The sequence below is a fragment of the Lissotriton helveticus genome, chromosome 11 (assembly GCF_964261635.1).
Source record: "Lissotriton helveticus chromosome 11, aLisHel1.1, whole genome shotgun sequence".
In the NCBI taxonomy this organism is placed as follows: domain Eukaryota; kingdom Metazoa; phylum Chordata; class Amphibia; order Caudata; family Salamandridae; genus Lissotriton; species Lissotriton helveticus.
The window spans coordinates 920,588,704-920,612,486 of record NC_136072.1 but is presented as its reverse complement, the minus strand read 5'-3'; the positions used below and the strand labels follow the sequence as shown (position 1 = coordinate 920,612,486).

Genomic DNA, 23,783 nt, shown 5'->3' with positions numbered 1-23,783 from the left:
ATTTACCGACAGCTATCGCTATCATGAAGTGCAAGGCACATACTAAAGTCACTGACATCATTTCCCAGGGTAACGACCTGGCAGATCGAACAGCCAAGCTTACAGCTCAGACTTCAGACATTCCAGTTAACACGACACAGACAGACATTCCCGATCAGACTACTTGTATGACAGTTAAGGACCCTACACAAGATGTACTAGATATACAGTCACATGCCACTCCCGATGAAATCAAGAAATGGTCTGAACAACGAGGGGTCCAGACAGATCAAGGATGGTTGACGAAGGGAAAAGCCACATGGTTTCTCCCCGACTCTATGGTTCAAGTCATTATTAACACCGCACATAGTCCAGCACACTTAGGAGAAAAGGCCATGTTAGACAGTATTCAGAACCTCTGGTTTAACAAGCATTTACGAGCAGCAGCCAAGCAGAAAGTGCGTACCTGTATGATATGTTGTCAGTTCAATCCAGGTAAAGGTGTCCCGGTGGAACAAGGTGGATTCCATCCTCCTGACCACCCTTTTGAAGTCCTCCAGATGGATTATATTCAGATGGAGCGATGTCGAGGTTTCAAGTATTTGGAAAACAAGTAGGAGAGTAAGGAGTTGTGTCCGTGAACGTCGGACGGGAAATACTCCTGATTCCCTGGTCAAGGATCAAAAGAACAAAATGGAGGAGTACTACCCGATGAGGGTATGTGAAGGCTCTTGTCTGAACTCAGGAAGAATTGTTCCTTTGTTAGGAAACCCCTCACTCACCACCTAGTGGTGACTTGCTTCATCATCGGGGCCCACCCAAGTGGCCTAGCGTCACTTGGGTGTGCTTCAACACCTGCAACTGCAGTGGAGCTGGTAGTGAAGTGTGGGGTGCAAACAAAAAAGAATGTGAGTGTTAAAAATTGTCCTGGTATTCTTTTGTATAGAGTTTTAATAAAAAAGATACTGGACAAAATTAAAAGATAAGGTTGAGATAGTAGTGGGGAAGTTACGGCCCACTTATCTCTGTTTTATGTGTTGGTCGACATGTTTCTACCATAAGGGGAAAATCCCCGGTATTCCTCAGGACCAAAACAAGGAAGTGGGTGGTATGTGCCCCCTAAAAGACACACCCAGACCTAAATCCTTGGACAGCCAGAAGAAAAATCAGCTTCTGGGACGCACACCTAAAATAGAGGGTGCTTTAAAACAATGCTGTAGCTCAACTCGAGCTGCATCAGGCAGGAGGGGGGCGCTATGCCGGTAACAACATAGTAGTTGTCAGGGCGAGATCAGGCGGTTCACCTACTTCCCCGTGCTCGCTGCTCGGTAGGCCAAGTATGTCCTCGTAGTTGTATGCGCTTTGTCCAGATGGACAGAAGCATATCCAGTCCCAGATTACACAGCTGCGACCACTGCCAGGCAGTTGGTTCGTGAGTTTTTCCCCCGCTATGGATTGCCTAGGGTCGTGTATTCAGATAACGGTCAGCCATTCTCATCCGAACTCATGAAACAAGTATCCCTTCTGTTAGGGTACCAATGGAAGTTCCATTGTGTACGACATCCTGAAGCAGCCGGTCTCGTAGAGAGACATAATCAGACTCTGAAAATCCGCATTGCCAAAGTATGCGCAGAGAAAGGCGTAGATTGGATAGTAGCACTGCCAGTCGCCCTTTTCTATATGAGAATGGTCGCTCACTCCCGTTCAGGTCTGTCCCCTTTCGAGGTAGTGTTTGGTCGTCCCCCAAACATGTGGGGTACACCTAGACCACGTACAATAACTGATGTTGACAGTAATATGCTGACAGATTACCTGGCCTCCTTGATGTCTGCACTACACTCTTGTCGTTCACAGGTTGCCGCTGCTTTTCCAGACAACACCGAAGTGAAACCGCATGAGGTCATACCAGGCGACCTCGTTTTGATTCGTAATTTTGATCGTTCAAGTCCGCTGGAGCCCCGCTGGAAGGAGCCCCGACTTGTGTTACTGACAACAAGGACCGCCGTGAAGATCGAAGGCAGGAAGGGGTGGTTGCACTCCAGTCATGTAAAGAGATTCCATGGACTCAAACCAAAGACTGTTTTCAAGGACTGCCCCGTTCTCAAGGACTGCCCAGACACTGAATCTAAACTTCCCCTGTTAGAGAAAACTCCGCAGCAGGAGTATAAAGATAAGCTTCGGTCTAGTAAGTCAGCCAGTTTAATTGTCTAAGTCCCTCTCGGGTGAAACGGTTAGACAGGTTCCTGACATGTATGAGATAGACCCACACAGTGAGAGAGTTCGTCAAAACTCTAAGAGAATACGATACTGTAAGAATCTTCGAAGTCGATGTATTATTACTCTATTTTTTCTGATATTTCTGAGTCTTATGGTTACTTGCATAAGTTATGCCTTACATTTATGTTTTCCTATTTCACATGTACATATGTTTTCTAATGTTACAGTAGAGCACACTTTTAGTGACCTGCCTCCTCACGAGTTATCCTATCGTCTTGCCATGCGAAATAATACGTTTATCCGAATGTTACACTATTCACACCAGACCAGCAATGCCACTAATTGTTGGGTGTGTGGTCGACTCCCCCCTTTCCAGACACCGAAGGGAGTTCTGCCACTCTTTCCCTATCCATTTTCATATAATGGTTCGTGTGGAGCATGGTCCACGTTAACGTCATCCTCAAATGATATGTTTCTCCTGAATCAGACATGTTTCCCAGACAAGGAAGGACCTTCCCATAGAACAGGGTTAGATCTAGAAAATGAAGTATATGATCTAGGTAATTATTCCTCGAATTTCATGGTTTTGAATGTTCAGTCCGAGACTACTCCAGATTTGCCTGCTATTTCAGTTCTACCCGTTAAAGGTGAATTATGTGTCAGAAAGAATGGTTCCGCACATGTAGGTCATAGTGATTGTACTACTGTGGTCGAGTATAGTGACAGTGGGAAATCTATTTTCAAAGCCTCACGTCATTCTTATTTTGTATGTGGCCAGACCGCATATGTACGTCTGCCCCAAGATTGGGATGGAACATGTTACCTTGCCTTCCTACTGCCACCAGTTTTCCTAGCCCCATCCGATTATCACAGAAACACACATCTAGTACACGTTAGACATAGAAGGGAGACTGAGTCCCCAATTGTCGATCAAACTGAAACTGCCTTAGAACAGTATCAAGACTTCAATAAAGGTTTCTTTTTCTTCATAGGTCCTGTCCAGAATAGTAAGTTAATACGTAGGCTAACCAGAACCCTTGAAGCAGTAGTGAATGAGACTACTTCCGCTCTAGGTAACTTAACTGAAGAGCAATCTGCTATGAGATTTGTCGTGCTCCAAAATCGTCTCGTCCTTGACGTCATACTGGCCGATAGGGGAGGAGCTTGTAGAGTCATCGGATCTAGTTGCTGTATTTTCATTCCTAATAACGCACCGTCTGTTTATTCAGCTATAACCAGACTTCATAAAATTGCCCATCAGTTACATCAGAATCCAGGCACCTGGACATGGTCCGGTTGGCTCTGGAGTATAATATCTGCCTGAGGATGGAAAGTATTGTCATTCCTGGGTATAGCAGTAATGATCATATTCAGTTGCTGCCTCTGTTTACAATGTGGCCCTGCGATTTGCGGCTTGTGTGCTACCTCTTGTATTCCTAGTCCTAAGTCCCGTTCCAAGACAATTCGAGACGAGCAAATGATGCTCTATGAACAGATAGATGGTATCATGAATATTGATGTTTCCTGATGGAAACGTAGGGCACAAGGAGGGAATGAGGAAAATTGAATTTTGCCTTGTCATATGTGCCTACGTGTTCCCCATCCTATGATATATATACATGATCGATATGCATATGTTCCCCTATGATCGATTAAAGACGCAATTATAGTTGTGTCCAACGTTAGTATGCCAGTCTCCAGTTCCTGTGAAAGCAACGAGTATTAGGCCTATGTTGCCCACGTTTTACATTATGCACGTTAATTCATTGAATTGTCCCCGTTTCTAGGCCTCAAAAGGGCCCGGACACCAGATTCAAGCTCCAGTCTCCTGAACCCACTCCGAGGAGCGATGCAGCCCCCACCTGCATCCCTGACCCTTCACTTACTTCCTGCCGCGCAGCGCAGTGCCCGGCCTGGCTCTGCCTGCCTGTCTGCCAAGAATATGTTATGCCTCTAGTTATCAGTTCAGCTCTCCGTCTTCACATTCCTAAGCTAACGAACCACATAAACAGCTTTAGCTATAGTCTAGTCTTTCTGTCTCCATGTAAGAGAATTAATTAATATTCATAGAAGATTCATAGCACACGCAATACACGAAGAATATATGCATGCACCAGTCTTAGTGTCCAGTAGCCTTTGCCCTGATAACTTTTAGATTCTATCAACATGTACTCCAAACACCAGATACCAGATATGCTATAGGTACATGTCGTCCTGACATCGCAGACTTTCGTCTCCTCTTCTAGTGCAGAAGTCATAGCCCCCAGTTCTCCCCGGTAACACGTCATGGCCCGTTTGCGCGCACTACTAGGTTAAAGGTTCCAGCTGCTCAGGTAGCCCCCTCTATGTATCCACCCACTTTATGACACTTCTGTGACGTTCTCATCACATGTCTATGTGCACGCCTTCTTTTCACGCCCATGTGTTCTTATCTTACGCTTGTCACTTGTTACGCCTACTGTATGTAATGTAATTGTGATGTTTTACTATATATACCTTGTACTGTTGATGAAACGTTGCAGCTGCCTTCTATGCCATTCTATTTCAGGCTGTCCCGATCCTGTCCCTTCCCTTATGCCTGAATAAAGCCCGTTCGACTCAGATACATCGGATCTTGCCTCTTATTTATTGAGCTATCTGTTTTATTAATGTATTCAAAAATAGTACCGGTAATTAATTATTTATTTACCACAAGACAGGGCAATTTACAGGATCAGTGACAAACGGACTCAGCAACGTATCTGGGGATATGGATAGGACCTGATCTGGATATATTGTGGACAAATAATCTTGATCTAGTGTTGGAGGAGGTTACCTCCAAGCTCCGACGGCTGGATAAACTGCACCTAACAATAGTGGGTAGAGTAAATGTTTTAAAAATTAAGATGTTTCCCAGAATACTTTACCTAATCCGATCTATTCCCTTAGAACTGCCTGGGAAATATTCTGTGATTTTATAAATCTGTTTGTTAACTTAATATGCTTATTTATCTTTGCAATATGCATTTATTTACCTATAGTCTACTATTATTGTGCTTTAGTCTGTTCTGGCCTTTCAGGTCGAGAAAAGATTTTTTGACTGACTGAGCCAATATTCATGAGTGCGCGAGATTAAGAACGAATCTGAATGAGTGATTGTGTGCGAATGAGTTCGTCTGAGTGAGCAAGAATAAATTAAACTGAGTATGAATGAGTGAGTGAAAAAAACTGGTACTGAAATGCTGGAGGAATTTCTTGGTGTATGGAGCACGCATGGCAAAAGGCTGATGCTGACACATTACAGGTAATTGTTGACATGAGAGAGGACAGCGATTGCATATGGGAGTGGGGTAATCATGTCAATATGATGGTCTTGTGAAAACTAGAGGTCGTTTTTGACACAATAGTCACTCATGATATATGGATGGCACTAATGACACATTTCTGGCATTGGCATATTGTATATAATTTTTGGCCGAAGGGGGCAACCCTGACAAAATGCTTGTGCTGGCACAATGGAGGCAATTTTTAACATATGAGGGAGCATATAGCACAACATTTTGAAAACAATTGTGTTACATCTTAAGGAGCATCAGGTTTCATTGGTGTGGCACACCATGAAAGGACATGTATATTTCATTTGTACCATTTCAATGTATATGGCTTTTTAGCAAATTTGTGTAAAAATTGTGCTTTAAAACGGCACTATTTGACCCAATTGTTTTCATATTTTTCTTGGGAAAAGATTACCTAAACCTTCCATACAAGAGAATGAGCTTACTCTCTTTGCTTGCTCGCAACAATTAAGGGCAAGTATTATGTCTCACCAGTTGCCACTGTAAGGAAGAAAATGATGTCCTGATAAGCACTCTTTTCTTTCAGCAGCTTCCACTGGGACCAGGACATTATGATTTAGGTTTTGTTTGCGAAATAATTTCGCTGGTGTAATGCGCGCTCTTCTGATTTAACAAAAAAGGAAATAAAAAGTATATTTTTAAACCAGTTGTTCCCATGTTTCATGTAGCGCTGGGAAACCCTGCTGGGGTAGCCATGCGCTTTGCAAATTCATTTATTAAAAATTCATTTATTATATAAAATAATCTTCATCTCTTTTGTTCACTTGCATGATAATGCCTTGCAAATGATCATAATTCAAAATGTATTAAGGAGATCGAATATTTAAGCTAATAACATACTTTATAATCAATATATGGTCTACATCAACTAAACACTTGGACATAACTACAGTTTTTTTTATCGTTTTCCCCTCTTCCTATGAATTATCGATACATTCAACTTTGCAGTATACACTATGATAACTATCACGTCATGACATGTTTATGGTGTAAATAATTTAGATTCCCAGTGCTTTTCTGTGTTTTGTGGTACAAAAGGGGGTGGTGATGGACGGAGCATCAGAACCAATCAAACACTCACACCCAGTCAAAAGATCTGGGTTTGATCCATCACCGTTCTTTAGCCCACTCTGCCACCCCAGTTCAGACATGGCTATATGCAAATCAGTCTGACCCTGTGCCTCATGGGAACGGTCCAGCCCGAACTGCCAAGCCATGCCTTCCCTGGACCGGAAACAAGCTTCCGAGGACCGGTTTCTGGCATTCCAGCCGTCTTCAGCCCGGCTTGCTTGAATCCAGTGGCAAAGTGAGCAAGGGACTCACGTTTGAGCATACCCTGCCACACTTATGGCGGCCAAAAGCGGTACAAAAGGGGGTGGTGATGGACGGAGCATCAGAACCAATCAAACACTCACACCCAGTCAAAAGATCTGGGTTTGATCCATCACCGTTGTTTAGCCCACTCTGCCACCCCAGATCAGACATGGCTATATGCAAATCAGTCTGACCATGTGCCTCATGGGAACAGTCCAGCCCGAACTGCCAAGCCATGCCTTCCCTGGACCGGAAACAAGCTTCCGAGGACCGGTTTCTGGCATTCCAGCCGTCTTCAGCCCGGCTTGCTTGAATCCAGTGGCAAAGTGAGCAAGGGACTCACGTCTGAGCATACCCTGCCACACTTATGGCGGCCAAAGGCGGTACAAAAGGGGGTTGTGATGGACGGAGCATCGGAACCAATCAAACACTCACACCCAGTCAAAAGATCTGGGTTTGATCCATCACCGTTCTTTAGCCCACTCTGCCACCCCAGTTCAGACATGGCTATATGCAAATCAGTCTGACCCTGTGCCTCATGGGAACAGTCCAGCCCGAACTGCCAAGCCATGCCTTCCCTGGACCGGAAACAAGCTTCCGAGGACCGGTTTCTGGCATTCCAGCCATCTTCAGCCCGGCTTGCTTGAATCCAGTGGCAAAGTGAGCAAGGGACTCACGTCTGAGCATACCCTGCCACACTTATGGCGGCCAAAAGTGGTACAAAAGGGGCGGGTGATGGACGGAGCATCAGAACCAATCAAACACTCACACCCAGTCAAAAGATTTGGGTTTGATCCATCACCGTTCTTTAGCCCACTCTGCCACCCCAGTTCAGACATGGCTATATGCAAATCAGTCTGACCCTGTGCCTCATGGGAACAGTCCAGCCCGAACTGCCAAGCCATGCCTTCCCTGGACCGGAAACAAGCTACCGAGGACTGTTTTCTGGCATTCCAGCCGTCTTCAGCCCGGCTTGCTTGAATCCAGTGGAAAAGTGAGCAAGGGACTCACGTTTGAGCATACCCTGCCACACTTATGGCGGCCAAAAGCGGTACAAAAGGGGGTGGTGATGGACGGAGCATCAGAACCAATCAAACACTCACACCCAGTCAAAAGATCTGGGTTTGATCCATCCCTGTTCTTTAGCCCACTCCGCCACCCCAGTTCAGACATGGCTATATGCAAATCAGTCTGACCCTGTGCCTCATGGGAACAGTCCAGCCCGAACTGCCAAGCCATGCCTTCCCTGGACCGGAAACAAGCTTCCGAGGACCGGTTTCTGGCATTCCAGCCGTCTTCAGCCCGGCTTGCTTGAATCCACCCCGAGTGGGACGGGTATGCTCAGACGTGAGTCCCGTGCTCTCCATGCCACTGGAATCAAGCTATCCAGGCTGAAGAGGCCTGACAGCCCGAAACCGGTCCTTGGATGCTTGTTTCCAGTCCAGGGAGGACCTGGCTTAGCAGTTCGGGCTGGACTGTTCCCATGGGCACAGGGTCAAGACTGATTTGCATATAGCTGGGTTCAAACTGGAAAGGCATGGTGAGCAAAAAAACGATGGATGTAGGCCCAGATCTCTGTACTGGGGTGAATGTATGACATTGTTCTGCATTCTGTCCATCACCTGTTGTTCTGCATTTGTCACCCCGAGTGGGACGGGTATGCTCAGACGTGAGTCCCGTGCTCTCCATGTCACTGGACTCAAGCTATCCAGGCTGAAGAGGCCTGAAAGCCCGAAACCGGTCCTTGGATGCTTGTTTCCAGTCCAGGGAGGACCTGGCTTAGCAGTTCGGGCTGGACTGTTCCCATGGGGCACAGGGTCAAGACTGATTTGCATATAGCTGGGTTCAAACTGGAAAGGCATGGTGAGCAAAAAAACAATGGATTTAGGCCCAGATCTCTGTACTGGGGTGAATGTATGACATTGTTCTGCATTCTGTCCATCACCTGTTGTTTTGCATTTGTCACCCCGAGTGGGACGGGTATGCTCAGACGTGAGTCCCGTGCTCTCCATGCCACTGGCATCAAGCTATCCAGGCTGAAGAGGGCTGAAAGCCCGAAACCGGTCCTTGGATGCTTGTTTCCAGTCCAGGGAGGACCTGGCTTAGTAGTTCGGTCTGGACTGTTCCCATGGGGCACAGGGTCAAGACTGATTTGCATATAGCTGGGTTCAAACTGGAAAGGCATGGTGAGCAAAAAAACGATGGATTTAGGCCCAGATCTCTGTACTGGGGTGAATGTATGACATTGTTCTGCATTCTGTCCATCACCTGTTGTTTTGCATTTGTCACCCCGAGTGGGACGGGTATGCTCAGACGTGAGTCCTGTGCTCTCCATGCCACTGGAATCAAGCTATTCAGGCTGAAGAGGGCTGAAAGCCCGAAACCGGTCCTTGAATGCTTGTTTCCAGTCCAGGGAGGACCTGGCTTAGCAGTCCGGGCTGGGCTGTTCCCATGGGGCACAGGGTCAAGACTGATTTGCATATAGCTGGGTTCAAACTGGAAAGGCATGGTGAGCAAAAAAACGATGGATTTAGGCCCAGATCTCTGTACTGGGGTGAATGTATGACATTGTTCTGCATTCTATCCATCACCTGTTGTTTTGCATTTGTCACCCCGAGTGGGACGGGTATGCTCAGACGTGAGTCCCGTGCTCTCCATGCCACTGGAATCAAGCTATCCAGGCTGAAGAGGGCTGAAAGCCCGAAACCGGTCCTTGGATGCTTGTTTCCAGTCCAGGGAGGACCTGGCTTAGCAGTTCGGGCTGGACTGTTCCCATGGGGCACAGGGTCAAGACTGATTTGCATATAGCTGGGTTCAAACTGGAAAGGCATGGTGAGCAAAAAAACGATGGATTTAGGCCCAGATCTCTGTACTGGGGTGAATGTATGACATTGTTCTGCATTCTGTCCACCACCTGTTGTTTTGCATCTGTGTTTTGTGGCACTATATCCTCTTCAGACACAAACTTAAACAAGTAATGTTCCCCAGCATATCATGTCAGCACCCTAATACAGGCCATATCTTTAATAGACATTTGTCTCGGTTACATTCCTATGTTAATCATGCAGTTGTTATGGAACTTCAGTGGTGTCAATTATTGTCATGTCATCAGCTTTAAGGTCATGTGACAGAAATTTCTGGGACAGTCAGGGTCAAAGGTTATATGACATCACTTCTTGTGATATTATAAGGACCAAGGCGGGTGTGATGTCGCTTCTGCTATCCCTGGTATTTTGGTGAATCGACGCCAATGATGGTCAGACCTAGAAAAATTAAACTGGAGAGTAAATGTATTGATTTGGCTTTAGTTCAAGCCAAAAAGCAGATCATTATGTGGTATAAGTAACTGAATGCCCCACGACTCAGTATGGTGAAAAGAATTACTGAAATTGATAAAGGCTCAAATAGCTACGATCTCAAAACATTCCTAAAGCATAAGAATGTGCACAACATAGTCGAATGGAACACTGTACTGCTTAACATACAAGATGGGAATGATTGCTCCGTAGACAGACTCCCATACCAGATTCCGTTTTAGGTCTACTCCATACCAATTTCTAGAGAGCATGGTGTAACCTTAATGATGACATGGTCCCAGGTTGAAAAATTAACTCACTGTCTCTTCCTTGTTCCGTGGCACACCGTTAGCTAGGTGCCCTGGGCGCATACATAGCAGAATGATGTCTGATTATACTAAAAAACAAACAACTTTCTTAAGTGCAGGCACGAATGCTGACAGTTCACACCTGTGCTTATGACCGCAAATTATAGAAAGACAGGGGGAGGTTTGAAACCACCATTCCAACTTTCACTACAGGAGAACTGGTCTCTTTTTGTAGTGGAGTAAATGCATCCTCAAACGTTTGCAAATCAGGCTGTTTTTGTTTATTAGCCCCTCAGAATTTATCAACTATTGTGTTTTACATAGCCCCTGTGCTCAAGGGTATTTTTAGTTTTTGCCTTTGAGTGGCACCTTCAGGGCTACATTTCCTGGCAATGCAAAATTACAGCTATGCAGCCGTTTTTTAGAATACTTAGGAACTTTTTAACTTTTCTCAAAATATTCTAGGAATGGAATTAACATTTTAATTAAGATTTTTGAACTATTTTGGCAAAAGCTGCACTTTTTGGAGTAGTTTGACCACTTCTGAAGGTTGAAGGCCTATGTCTCGAGATCCCTGGAGTTAATGGTAGTAGACAAAGCCAGGGTTAACAAGAGAAAAAGAGAGAAGATAGAGAGAGGTGGAGATAGAAAGAGATAATGAAAGGAAAGAGAGAGGAAGTGAGCATGACTGGTTTAACATGTTTGCCTAGGCTGGTTTTGTTTCTCAGTCCAGCCCCAATCGCTCAAACATTAATCCACTGCACCCTTTATGGCAGGGCTACCTGCTTGAAAAATAACATCATAATTACTTTAAACAATCACCTGCCCAGGCTTCAGCCCTGGATCTGATGGTGATTTTAAGTTAAACCACTGACATGACTGATAAAGAGGGTTCCTACTAAGAACTGTCAATCACTCATTGAAATTGTTTTTTGATTAGCCCATCCATTTCTAATCAGTGCCTTGAGACCCTAACGGGTGAGTAGTGCGCTCTACAAACACCTGATTGATTGATTATCTTTTTAGGCTAGTGAAATTGTTGTTGCACTGACAGGAAAGGAGATAGAAGCAGAGAAGATGCAGAGGACAGGTGTGGAGCAGCTGTGGAATGAATGAAGCGACATCTTACCGTCCATGTCAAGCCGCTGTATAATGACTTCCAGCTCTACTTCATTGGGCATGTACCCCAGCGACCGCATGGCTGTTCCAAGCTCCTGCTTAGAGATGAAACCATTCCCATCTCGATCAAACACCTTGAATGCTTCGCGGATTTCTGTAGAAAAAGAGTATAGCTGGTTAGAGCAGAAGGTTTTGGCAACTAGTTGACTGTCCACAAAGACTTTATAGGAAACTACAAGTACTGCACATGGGGTTCTCTGTGAGAAGCAAGGACATTGTGCTGGAGGAGAATAGAGTTTTGAGCGACTGTGGAAGATAAGCTGGGTATGATTCAGTGAAAATGACAGTCACCTAACCTGGTTCAAAAGCACAGGAAATGGTGAGTCTCAGTAAAGAAAAGTAAGAGGTTTTAGGCCAGATGAGTGAGGGACAAGTCTTGCTCCATGATGCTGATGATGGGGAGTTATTAAACTCAGGCCTCATTGAGAATCAGAAGCCGGTCTGCAAATAGGTACAGGGCGGGGTTGGAATGTGAAACTATTGATCGCTATCTGTGATAGAAAGAGGGAAAATTGACATCCGTGTAAGAGTTGAGTGATAGAGTCTCAATAAATATGAGGAAAGAACGGGGACAGTGATCTGTGTCAGCTTTTATACAGTAGTTTTATAAGAATATTTTTCATGAAATAAAATACAATAAAAAAGTAACAAGAAGGTAAGAAATTCTAAAAACAAAACTCCTAAAGCTCGAATGGTGTAGGGCCACCAAACTCTGCTGTAGGTACTTGTCTCTACAGATAAGATCACGGAATACCCGTGATGTTTACTGTATTGGGCTGCACTTCATATGTGCTGTATATTTTATAGTGATGGTGACTTGGTGACTTTGAGCCCTCTTAAAAATATCATTGGAGTATGCTTCCTTTACAGAGCATTCAGTTCATTGTGTACAGCATGCACTTTGGTAGTTAGGAAAAGTAGGGTGACAGTCATGCTTTGCCCTAATTTTACCTGGGGAGGTGAAGTTTAATGATAGGTATCAAATGTGGTCAATTGGTTGTCCCCATTGAAGCTTTATCCGATTGATTCAACATAGGAAAAATGCAAATTCGGAGCTACCAATGCTGACAATCTATAGCAATGAGGGAACTGCAGAGTAATTTTAAGGACGCAACCTCATATCTGTGGTATATCTAAGAGTCATATAATTATAACACAGAAGATCCCTGTAATTATGCATTTTGATGGAACTGAATGACAGTATGTTACTTTTTTGTGTATCTGTTAACTAAACTCCGAAGGAGATACGTAAATCAATTCAAATAATAGGAACACACATTGCAATTATGTCAATTCCCTTCACATCTTCTTCACTTCCCATCTCAGTGAACTTACTGAAGGATTTTTAAGATCAGTTTTAGAATTGCCCATACATTCACTCACTAATTCTTTAAATACCTATATATAAACATAAGCAACTGCAGTATTAAGCTAAATTATTGCAAATATAAATATAATAACATTAAATTATTCTCACTTGAGATGGCCCCCTCAGGTCAGTGTCAACATTTATTATTTAAGCATAGTTGTGCCATCATGATAATCAATATTCTGATCCTTTTAGACCTATTCGCAACACGTGACACTGTCGACCATATCAATATGTAGCACACACTTCAGGAGACTACAATCAGTGTCCAGAGTTCGTATAATCTCATCTTTTAGTGGACTCAGAGAATCTTACTTGTGCTGTCCTCTAATATTCCTAGGCTTTGACATTTGGTGTTCTACAGAAAACTGCAACATTTATGTTGAGCCCTGGTCAGGTTCATACGTCTCATGTAGACTAAAGAACCCAAATCAACCTAAGCCTTGATGGGCTTTGGGACAAGGGAGTCTCCTTGAAATACTGCATGGGAAAGGTCAGGCTATTTATGGATTCTAACTGGCTAATGCTTAAAGCATGAGAGTCGGAGATGATGATTGTGGGTGACCATTCCAACTGCTTGGACATTAACTTGGGTAATATGGGATGGGGAACTATCCAGTTCCAGAATCTACTTTGGGTTTAGATGCGACTCACCCTTATGTGGTCAAGTCAGAGTAGTAAATGTCTACTTGATCATCCATTTCGCAGCTGAAGTACATTTGTATAACTCATGGGTGGCAAAAAGTTATCTATCACTGCTTTTATTGGGTACAAGCGTTACAGAAATGTGCTTGAACTGGGCTTACCAAACTTCCTTCTAGGATGTACTCAGCCAATCAAAAATACAACAGCTAGACTTTCCTTGTGAGCCCTAAATTTACCCATGCCTCTCTTGATTTTGCTCCCTTAACTTCCCACTGAGGGCTGCATATCTTTTAAGATGGTGTTGTGAATTGCTTTCTCCATGGTCAAACTTTGCTCTTCCTGAAAAAGCCCATTGTTAGATGTTTCCCTTCTAGCTGTCTGATTATTAGTAGTCTTGAACTTCTTAGGATCCCCACTAACCATAGACAAAGAATGGATTCTGGTGCCTTCTCTTTTCATGCTCATATTCCTTTTCTCCTTTGTTCGAAAAATGTAACAAAACATACATAGCCTGGTAATAAGGTAAATTACACTGCAAATGTCTGAAAACCGTCATTTTAAAGATGTAATTTGAGTCGTTCTAAAGAGCACAACCTTACTGCCTTTGATATATGTTGTTAAAAAAAACATTTTGTGCTGCAGGTGAACAGTAACTGAAACGGAATCAAATGTATCTTTAATCTTTTAGCTCAGAAACTTTAACAATGTATTTGACCAAACAAAAATGCATGCTTTGTCATAATAGTCCGTACAAAATAAAAAAGTAACACTTTTCATGTCATCATGTAACTTTATTCGGTTTTGGTAAACCATGAAAGCATACACAATAAACACATAAAATCCAACAAGTTACATACTGCTCCGTATAAGACCACATAAAACCATCTCACATTAGAGATACAAGCCTTTTATGTCAGAGGTCAACCTATTGCTTCTCTCATGGGCCCTGCATGACTAAAACAATAAGTAACCCAATAAAACATTTTGTTAAAATTCAATAGTATGTTAAAGACTCTTATAAAATTAAACATAAAATAAACTCATGTTAAGAATTCCATCATCCCCTGTAAATGACAAAAGGACATGTAATTAAGAATAAAACGCGCTCAGTGCATTTAGTGTGGTAACCAGTCTGGACTAAAGACACAATTGTACGGGGTCATACGTACCTCATTAGGTTCTAAATTATGAACAGTTTCAGTTACCTATACAGCAGCATAGTTTATAATGATAACATATCCCTTTCGTACAGTATTCAATAAATAGCAGCATCTAGAAAGTACTAGTGCATTTGGGTCCATCTGCCCAATTTGACCTAGTACCTAGTACCAAAACCATACTCACTAAACTTTGACAATTCATCAATATGCATCACATGGGTATGGCTCATGTACAACAATTTTACATAGATAAGTTACTATTTCAAGTTGATGGTCAATATTCAAAAGAAGAAACATATAGCATACATAATAAGGAAAAGTAGTAGTATTTACCCTGGACCTGAATCATATTTCAATGCATTACATCTCATTTTCCATGCATACAGGTTGTACCTAGAAAAAGTGAAGACAAGCCACTCAGTACCATCACTCTTTATAATCCTAAGCACTGCCTTCCCGTGTCTCATGGATAACATAAGGCAAATAGGAATAATCCATGATTTCATAAAAACTTTATGCGCCGGACAAAGAAATGCTCCTCAATTTCGTCAGTGGTCAAGCAAGAGGGGCAAGTTAGTTGAATCGGACTCCCATTCCAACGGCTACGAAAACCATTGGCTGGCAACATACCATACCTGATCTAAAGGTTTAAAGATTTGGCTTGGAGGGGTTCAATTCTGTTCAAGAATGATTCAAACTGGAGGTTGTCCATGAAAACGATGAAACTCGTAGCTAGCACCGCAGTGCTCTTACTGCATAACCATTCCTTATTAATATGAGTTCAGTACCTCTTTTTTAACATTTGCCAGGGTATGCTTGTTAATTGACTGAGGATTGGCCCAGCATTCGTTCATCCTTAGTCTAAATAACAAGGTTTTGATGAGTTTAAGCCAGGGAATACCCACCCTTCTATCTAAGGTTTCTACTTCATTAAACAATTGCCTCAAGGGGAGAGGAGAACTACAGGTCAAAATCCTCAGCCAATTGGTGAGTGGTTTACAATCTGTAACATGTACTATATTCTTTAGACCTAAATTGAACAGATTGGTGTTGGAGGAAATTGCGTGGCAGGGTTAGTAATGACCTCATGAAATTGTTCTCCACTCTCTCAAGATTCTCCGTGTGGTACAGGCCTCATATGTCATCCCCAAAAAGGGATGTCCCAAGACGTCTTGCACAATATATTTCAATAGCTGGGGTGACTGGCCTATTGGATTAATTTTTCATCTTTTAAGAATGGTAGAACCAGCTTGCTATAATATGACTTGGCTCCTAGCTAACTGAGCTGTCCACATGAGTGTATTTGATATTGGTTGTCCGGAATGGTCCAATTTTGTGGACCAGTTCAAAATCTGTGCTTTCCAGGAGACCTGTGCAATAGGTTCCTTATTTCGAACTGGGTTTGTTTGCTTTATTCAACCTGCCCTTTCAGGCAGGAGAGGCCAACCGTCAAGGGGATTGACGACAAAGATTAATGTCACACTTGCATGTTCTTCAGACCTAGGTTCCCCATGCGTTTTGTGGGTGAACTTAGTTTGCCAAGGGGGTTTCTTTGTGGCTATATAATGTATATTGTAGAAATGATAATCACAAGTCTAACCAAGCAGTTATTGACCTAGTTAGTGACCATCTGGCATCTCTACCATCTGATGTACTTAGAATAGTAATGGGGGATATTAATTGTTGCTTTGAACCTATTGATGCAGGGTCTGATCCCATTAGCAGAGAAGAGGATGAACTATGGGCAATACCTGCTCTTACTCTACCACTAATTAGGAGGTGGTCAGCTGCTGTTATGCAGCTAAACGCTTTTGTCCTTGGCCAAAGTTTGAGAGCATGCAACGGGAGAACTCCTTCAGATAAGGATGGTAGGGATATGTTCAATTGGCAGGGTGGTTCGAGCTGAATAGATTTTATTCTGGTGGATATTAGGCTATGGCCCTGTTAACGCGGGATTTCTGGTCTATTGCTGTTAATCCACATCCCAATTCAGGTCGACTAAATCGTTGGTACCTGTCATTGAGTAAAAGGCAATCCACTACTAGGTTAATCAAGAAAGAACTTACACCACTCTAAAGAACCACTTACCACTGGAAAAGGTTTAAAAGTGTATTATAAAACCAAAGCTATCTGGAGATACAAGCACCTCAGAATGAGGTTCAAAAGATAAACAGGAATCAATACAAACAAGAATTCTCTAAATGCTCTTAGTCGGCAAAAGGATATAACTAAAACAAATTCAAAGAGCATTAAAGTTGCCAATATGGACACAAGCTGTAGCTTATGCGTCATTTACAGAAAGGAAAAGTTCAGGTTAGACTGTCCCTACACTAGACTAAATGACATCCCTACTTAACGAGATCTTTACCTAAAAAGGTGTCAGCCGTGGTGACTTCCAAAGAAGATCACACACTTCCCTTAGTCTTTGTCTCAAAGTCGAAGTCCTGCAGTTCCCTATCTGCCTACCCATCCGCTCTCTTAGGTTCCTCAGATCATCTGCTCTAACTCCACCCCGGGGTGCTGTCCCTAATACAAAATCACATTTCCAATAGGAACGCCCCTGGAGACGCCTCTCACGTGGTGTAGATTCTGGCGGCAAATTCCATGCTGGTACTCCTCGGGACCCTTCGTTAAAGTTGACCTTGCTTCCCAGGCTTCTCTCCGGCAAGACGGTACCCCCTAGAAATTCCTGAAGACTCATACAGGCCTGTGCCAAGCGTCTCTGAACAAAAGTCTATTCATCATTTTCTGATTAAGCCCCCTCGCACCTGCAAAAGACACTTTTTCTCTGTGGGCCCCAAATTCCGGCCTCCACCATATCTTAAGGTCGTAAACTATTTTGAACAGGCTTTACATTCGTGCTCTGTGCGACCTCTCCTTAACGAGCACATGCAGATCAAAGAAGCAACTTTATCTACTTAGGCCTACTGAATTACATGAAACGGGCCTCTGCAATATGCACATTTAATTTCTTTGTTTAAACAGTATTCTAACTAACACACATTACTATAATGTAACACATCTATTCAAAACAATTATTTCAATTCTATGATTAATAATACTTTGCAGTAAAATGACATTGGAGTCTAGGTTACTTAAAAGTGTAGCAGCATCTTTCGTTTCTTGTGAAATGCCATGTGGCCTACACATTTCCATGGTTTGCAGAATTACATTTCTTTTTCACCCAGCCCCATAACGTGAGACTCCAACATCATACTAACACTTCTACAATGCTCTACATTAGTTTTCACACTGATATATGTATCCCTATTCTAATTAAACACTCCTGTATATATTTTCACTCTATAAGTTGACACTCTTGTATGTTTTATACTAAACTAATATAACGTGCTTGTAAATATGGTGCACTTCTACATTTTTCGGATTTGTGCTCTCTCAATCCCCCCTTTGATGACTTACAGTAGTCATCATCATCACAACACCCTCTCTAAGGTATAGAGTGTCAAACTGAAGTCGTTGCAATCTTCCCTCGTTTCATCTCCTCTAGAGCCCTCAGACTCTTGTACTGATTCTCCTGCATCGCAGCTAATCTCCTCCCCTGCTCTCGCATGGATCTCTGCAACCTGTTTGCTCTATACCATTTGTACAGTTTCACCAACCCCCCCAAAGTGATTATACAAATCACTATTATGATGATAGGTTTCAATATGTACCAAATTATATTCTTTCCCAGGTTGGCAAACCAACCTCCAACTTTACCCATTTCTTGACCTACCTTTTCCCATACTGTTACCTTTGTCAAATCCTCTATCTCATGGTGTATTTCAGTAATGTTTCGAATGTACTTTTCTAGAGGTTTTGAATTGTCTGGAATGTAAGTGCAACATTCCTGGACCTTCAAAGCCTTACAGACTCCGCCCTCTTTGGCTAACAGAACGTCTAGAGCAAGTCGGTTCTGAAGAACCATTGCCCTTATCGATTGCATCTCTCCCCCCACCAGCATTAAAGATCTAGCAGTACTGGCGGATAGTCTATCTACAACTGTTGCCAATCTTCTTATCTTAACATCATTTAGTGCTATCCCCAAAATAGGAAACATAGCACCAAATACATCTCCAACTACCTCCTCAGCGCGTACATCCCTTCTTCTTCTAGTTTGTTTTCCTCTCTTTTTGGTTTCTAAGTCCTCAGCATGGTATATTTTGGGGAAGACAATTGCTAAGTAACATGATCCATACCAATTATCTGGTAGTTTCACGTATGCATTTCTTCCACAAACAAAATACACATGCGGAATCACCTGCATTTCCCTTAGGAAATCTTTGGAGTAATACTCCAATTGGAAAGCATGTTCACAACTGACTTCTCCCACAAACACATTCTCATAATATGTTTGACTTCTGTGTATACACAGCTTTCCCCTTTTCTCTCGGTCTAAAGCTATTGGACCATTGCTACCTTTCCTTTGGTGTTCTCTTTCTTCCTGGGTCCAATCTGTTTTCCATTGTCCTGAAGCTTTTAGGATCTTTTGTCTTCTATATCGATCATCCACCTGCCCTATAAACTTTTTCTCAATTTCGGACACTTTACAAGTCAAATTATTTCTTCGGGCATGTGAAGTATCTAATGTTCTCCATGGAAGGAAAAAATTTTTGTAACCTGTCTTCACTCTTGTAATAATCCCATTTATTGAGGTGTTTATAATTTGGCACATCTAAGTTCGAGAAGTAATACTCAAACCCCTCACGTTCATAAAATATGCTCAGCAACAAACTACATGAGATTCCATAGGTCAATGGAAGATGATGATACCTGATGCCTTCATCTACAGAAGCTGGCAACTGCATGCAGACATAGCAGTTCTTCGTCTCCATGACATCAATGTATTCATAAAGCAATTTGGCATATGCATTTGATTTAAAATTCCCCTGGGATTCGTCTGCATGTAATCTCTTAATCTCAGCATCTAACAAAGCTTTCTCTTTCGCTGTGTTTTCCCCCTGTTTGCCAGCCGTAGGAGGCTTCTGTGTTGATACACTCTTTGCTTCCTTTTCTGTTTTCACATCATTTTCATGTCCCACTACATACGATACAGTAACCACTAAAACTATAAGAGAAATCACTACCCCTAAAAGTGTGCCTACTATGCATTTTGCCCTGCGGTTCGGGTTGCCAGCCCCCATGGTCTCAAGACAGTGTAGCTCTATTTTCTTTCACAGTACTAGGTCTCTTTTCTTTTGCTTCTCCAATCTTTCGAACCACACCTGAAAGCTGAAAAATCCCCTCCGCAAAAACAGTCTCTGAGTTCTGTAGCAATAGGCAACCCTAGTCCTTCTCCATCCTCTAAAATGGAAATCCCTAATTTCTCCTTCTTCTTGGCGCTAGGTTATCTTTCAATCTGTATTTACAAAGTTCTTTACAAAGTCTTTAGTAATCCGAAACTATGCGTGTTCCAAGAACTTCCACTACTCGCTCAAATATTTCCAAACGAAGAAGGATTCCCTCAAGTATTGGACACCTTGAACAGCAACACGGAAATTCAACTGTCTCTAGAATCAATTTTCTTATTCCGCTCAGAAGAGGAGGATAGACGATGTTGAGTGTCAGCAGCCCTTCGACCTCCACTCCTGGTATCAGCAACTCTACTTCCACTGTTATGAAGGGGTCAGTTCTGGTCAGAGTCACTTTCCTCAGCCTCCCAGTTCTGCGTCCCTCGGACATCGGTAGCGAGGTAGGTCCACTCAGGAGTAGCGTATCTTCTGCAAGGCACCCGCACCCTCCTTGATCTCCTCGGACCTTCCTGTTCTTGTCCTTGTGCACTTTCTTCTGGATCTGAGTCTTCGGATATAGGAGCAAGAGTTTCCTCTCGAGCTGGCTTCAAGCTTGGCCTCCTTTTTCTTTCAGGCCAGGTAGCCGCTCCACGCCTTGTTCTCCTATTTCTCGTCCGTTCACTCGATTCTTGGTCACTCTGAACTTGTTCTGTGTCTGAGTTGTTTTCGCAGCAGCTTTCTCCTTCAGTGGCAACTTCAGTTTCACTGCCGTTCTGTCTTTCTTCTTCTTCTGGATCTGTGACACTCCCAACTTCTTCAGACACCCCCACAGCTTGACTGATCCCCTCCTGTGATTCTTCTTCCACAACTGGATTTTCGTCTGTGAGAGGAGCTGTTTCTTCCAGGGGTGCTGGAACTCTTCGAGTATGGGAAGCGTGGATCCAATTTGGCAGTCCTCCGCACTTCACGGCAGTGTTCGTCGTTAAGATGATCTGGTAGGGTCCTTTCCAGCGCACGTCTAAGCAGTTCTTCCGGACGTGCTTCTTCACCACTATCCAGTCACCTGGACACAGGTCGTGGCATTGATTTCTTGAAGATGGAACTTCTGCGGCCTGTACCTGAAGGGACACAGAATGAATGGCGTCAGACAACCCCTTGCAATAATCCAGGATCAGGTCATCTGTAATGTTTAACAATGCAGTCATTGGGACAGTTGGAAGTCTCATTGCCCTCCCCATCAGCACCTCGTGTGGAGAGAGACCTGTCCTCCTGTCGGGTGTGCTGCGCATGCTCATAAGGACCAAAGGAAGAGCATCAGGCCAACTTAAAGAAGTTGATGAACACACTTTAGCAATTCGACATTTCAGCGACCCATTTATCTGCTCCACGATACCTGAAGCCTCTGGTCGATAGCTACAATGCAATTTCTGATCAATGTTCAATGCAGAGCAAAGCATCTTCACAACTTCGCTGTTAAAATGTGTCCCTCTGTCCGATTCCAGAGAGGCAGGTACCCCGAAGCGCGGTATCAACTCTCTAAGCAACAACTTTGCTACTGTGAGTGTATCGCACCTACGTGTAGGGTATGCTTCAACCCATCTGGAAAATATGCATACTACCACCAGAACATACCTGAGGCGGTTGACTTTTGGCATTTCGATAAAATCCAATTGCATTCTGTTGAAAGGCCCCCCAGACCTCCCAATGTGACTCAGTGTAACTGGTGTTCTTTTCCCAATATTCAACTGCTGACAAGTAACACATCGTTTACACACTGCTTCTGCTGCAATCCTAAATTTCGGGCAATACCAAGTCTGCCTGAACACCCTCAGCATGGCATCTCTTCCTAAATGCACTGGACCATGTATCTGTCGTGCCATTGGGCTCGCTAACTCCTCAGGTAACACTGCCCTTCCATCTGCTGAAACCCAAAAGTCCATTTCGCTTCTCACACAACCCGCTGTTTCCCATGCCTGCTTCTCAGATTCAGGTGCATTGTCTTGCATTTGTTTCAAATCTTCCCAAGTATCAACAGTTTCTAACATCATGCTTAGTTCTGTCCTTTCCTGAGCCCCACCTACTTCCACCTCCGTGAAAGAATAACCATGCTCCGCACAATAGCGGGCAACTTCGTCTGCATATCCATTTCCTTGTGACACAAAATCTGTATTTTTCGTATGAGCTACACATTTCACAACCGCAATTGCGGCTGGACCCTGTAATGCTTCTAACAGGAGTCTAACAAATTCTCCGTTTCTGATTGGCGAACCAGAGGAGGTCATGTAACCCCTCTGAGACCACAATTGGCCGAAATCATGAACTACACCGAAACCATATTGGCTATCATTATATATGGTGACTCTAATTTTGCTACCTGCTATACAGGCACGGGTCAATGCAATGATTTCTGCTACCTGAGCGGAGTGTACTCCTTCCAGGCAAGCGGCTTCCACAACTCCAGTAATGGTGCAAACAGCATAGGCTGCTCTCAACCGACCAGTATCATCTCTTAAACATGAACCATCGACAAAGTAAATTTCATTGGGGTCGATCAATGGTTCATCCACAATATCTGGTCTTGGCTTCATACATAGTTCAGTCACATCAAGGCAATCGTGATCTTCACAGTCTTCGCCTTCAATGTCATTAGGAAGTGGCATCAGTGTAGCAGGATTCAAGACAGAGCACCTCTTAAGGGTCACGTTCTCTGCAGCAAGAATAACTTGCTCATAGCGCGTGAGCCTACTGTTAGTCAAATGCTGGGTCTTGGTCCTGGTCATTAACAGTTCCACAGAATGAGGTACATACACCACTAACTGGTGTCCCATCACAATGCTTTCACAACGCTCAATGCTGACACCTGTTGCAGCAACGGATTTGAGACATCCGGGCAACGCTGCGGCTACTGGATCTAAGGTAGCCGAAAAGTATGCAACTGGTCTACGGGCATTTCCATGGACTTGCACTAGAACTGACAAAGCACAGCCCTCCCTTTCGCAGCAATAGAGAGAAAATGGCTTCTCATAGTCCGGCATCCCCAAAGCCGGAGCACGACATAAGTCATCTCTCAGCTGTAGGAACGCCATCAAGCACTCATTGTCCCATGGTACCGGATCACTCACTTCCTTGTGCGTCAGTTTCTGTAAGGGTTTTGCTTTCAGTGAGAAGTTAGCTATCCACTGTCGGCAATAACCAACCATTCCTAGAAACATCCTGACTTCTCTCTGTGTTGTAGGCGAGTTCATCTTCATGATTGCCTCTATTCTATCTGGTGACACCTTGCGCTTTCCTTTTTCTATCCGGTGACCCAAGTACTGTACTTCTGTCAGACAGTACTGCAATTTGCTCGGGGATACCTTGTGTCCATTTTCAGCTAAATGGTTCAGCAAGGCAATGGTATCTGTCTTACAAGCCTCTTCTGTTTCTGACGCAACAAGTAGGTCGTCTATGTACTGGACCAGAACCGAGTTCTGGGGCAGTACTAGACTTTCAAGGTTCTTTTTCAACAGCTGGTTGAAGATTGAAGGGCTATCTGTGAACCCTTGTGGGATTCTACACCATGTTAAGACGCGACTCTCCATTTTAAAAGCGAAGAGATACTGGCTCTCTTCGTCTAATGGGATTGAAAAGAAAGCCTGACAAAGATCTATCACTGTGAACCACTCGACTTGGAATGGTATCTGAAACAGTATCACTGATGGATTCGGTACCACTGGACAACATGAAACAACAATGTTATTAATTTTTCGA

General features: G+C 43.5%; 1 protein-coding gene across 1 annotated transcript in view; it reads right to left on the bottom strand.

Moving 5' to 3' along the window:
• The window catches only part of CABP7 (calcium binding protein 7), an 828,431-nt gene that overhangs the window by 405,702 nt on the left and 398,946 nt on the right, over positions 1 to 23,783 (bottom strand). The window contains exon 2 of the mRNA XM_078667195.1: positions 11,579 to 11,722. Within this exon, the coding sequence (XP_078523321.1) occupies positions 11,579 to 11,722 (144 nt within the window). The remainder of the gene's footprint in view (positions 1 to 11,578; positions 11,723 to 23,783) is intronic.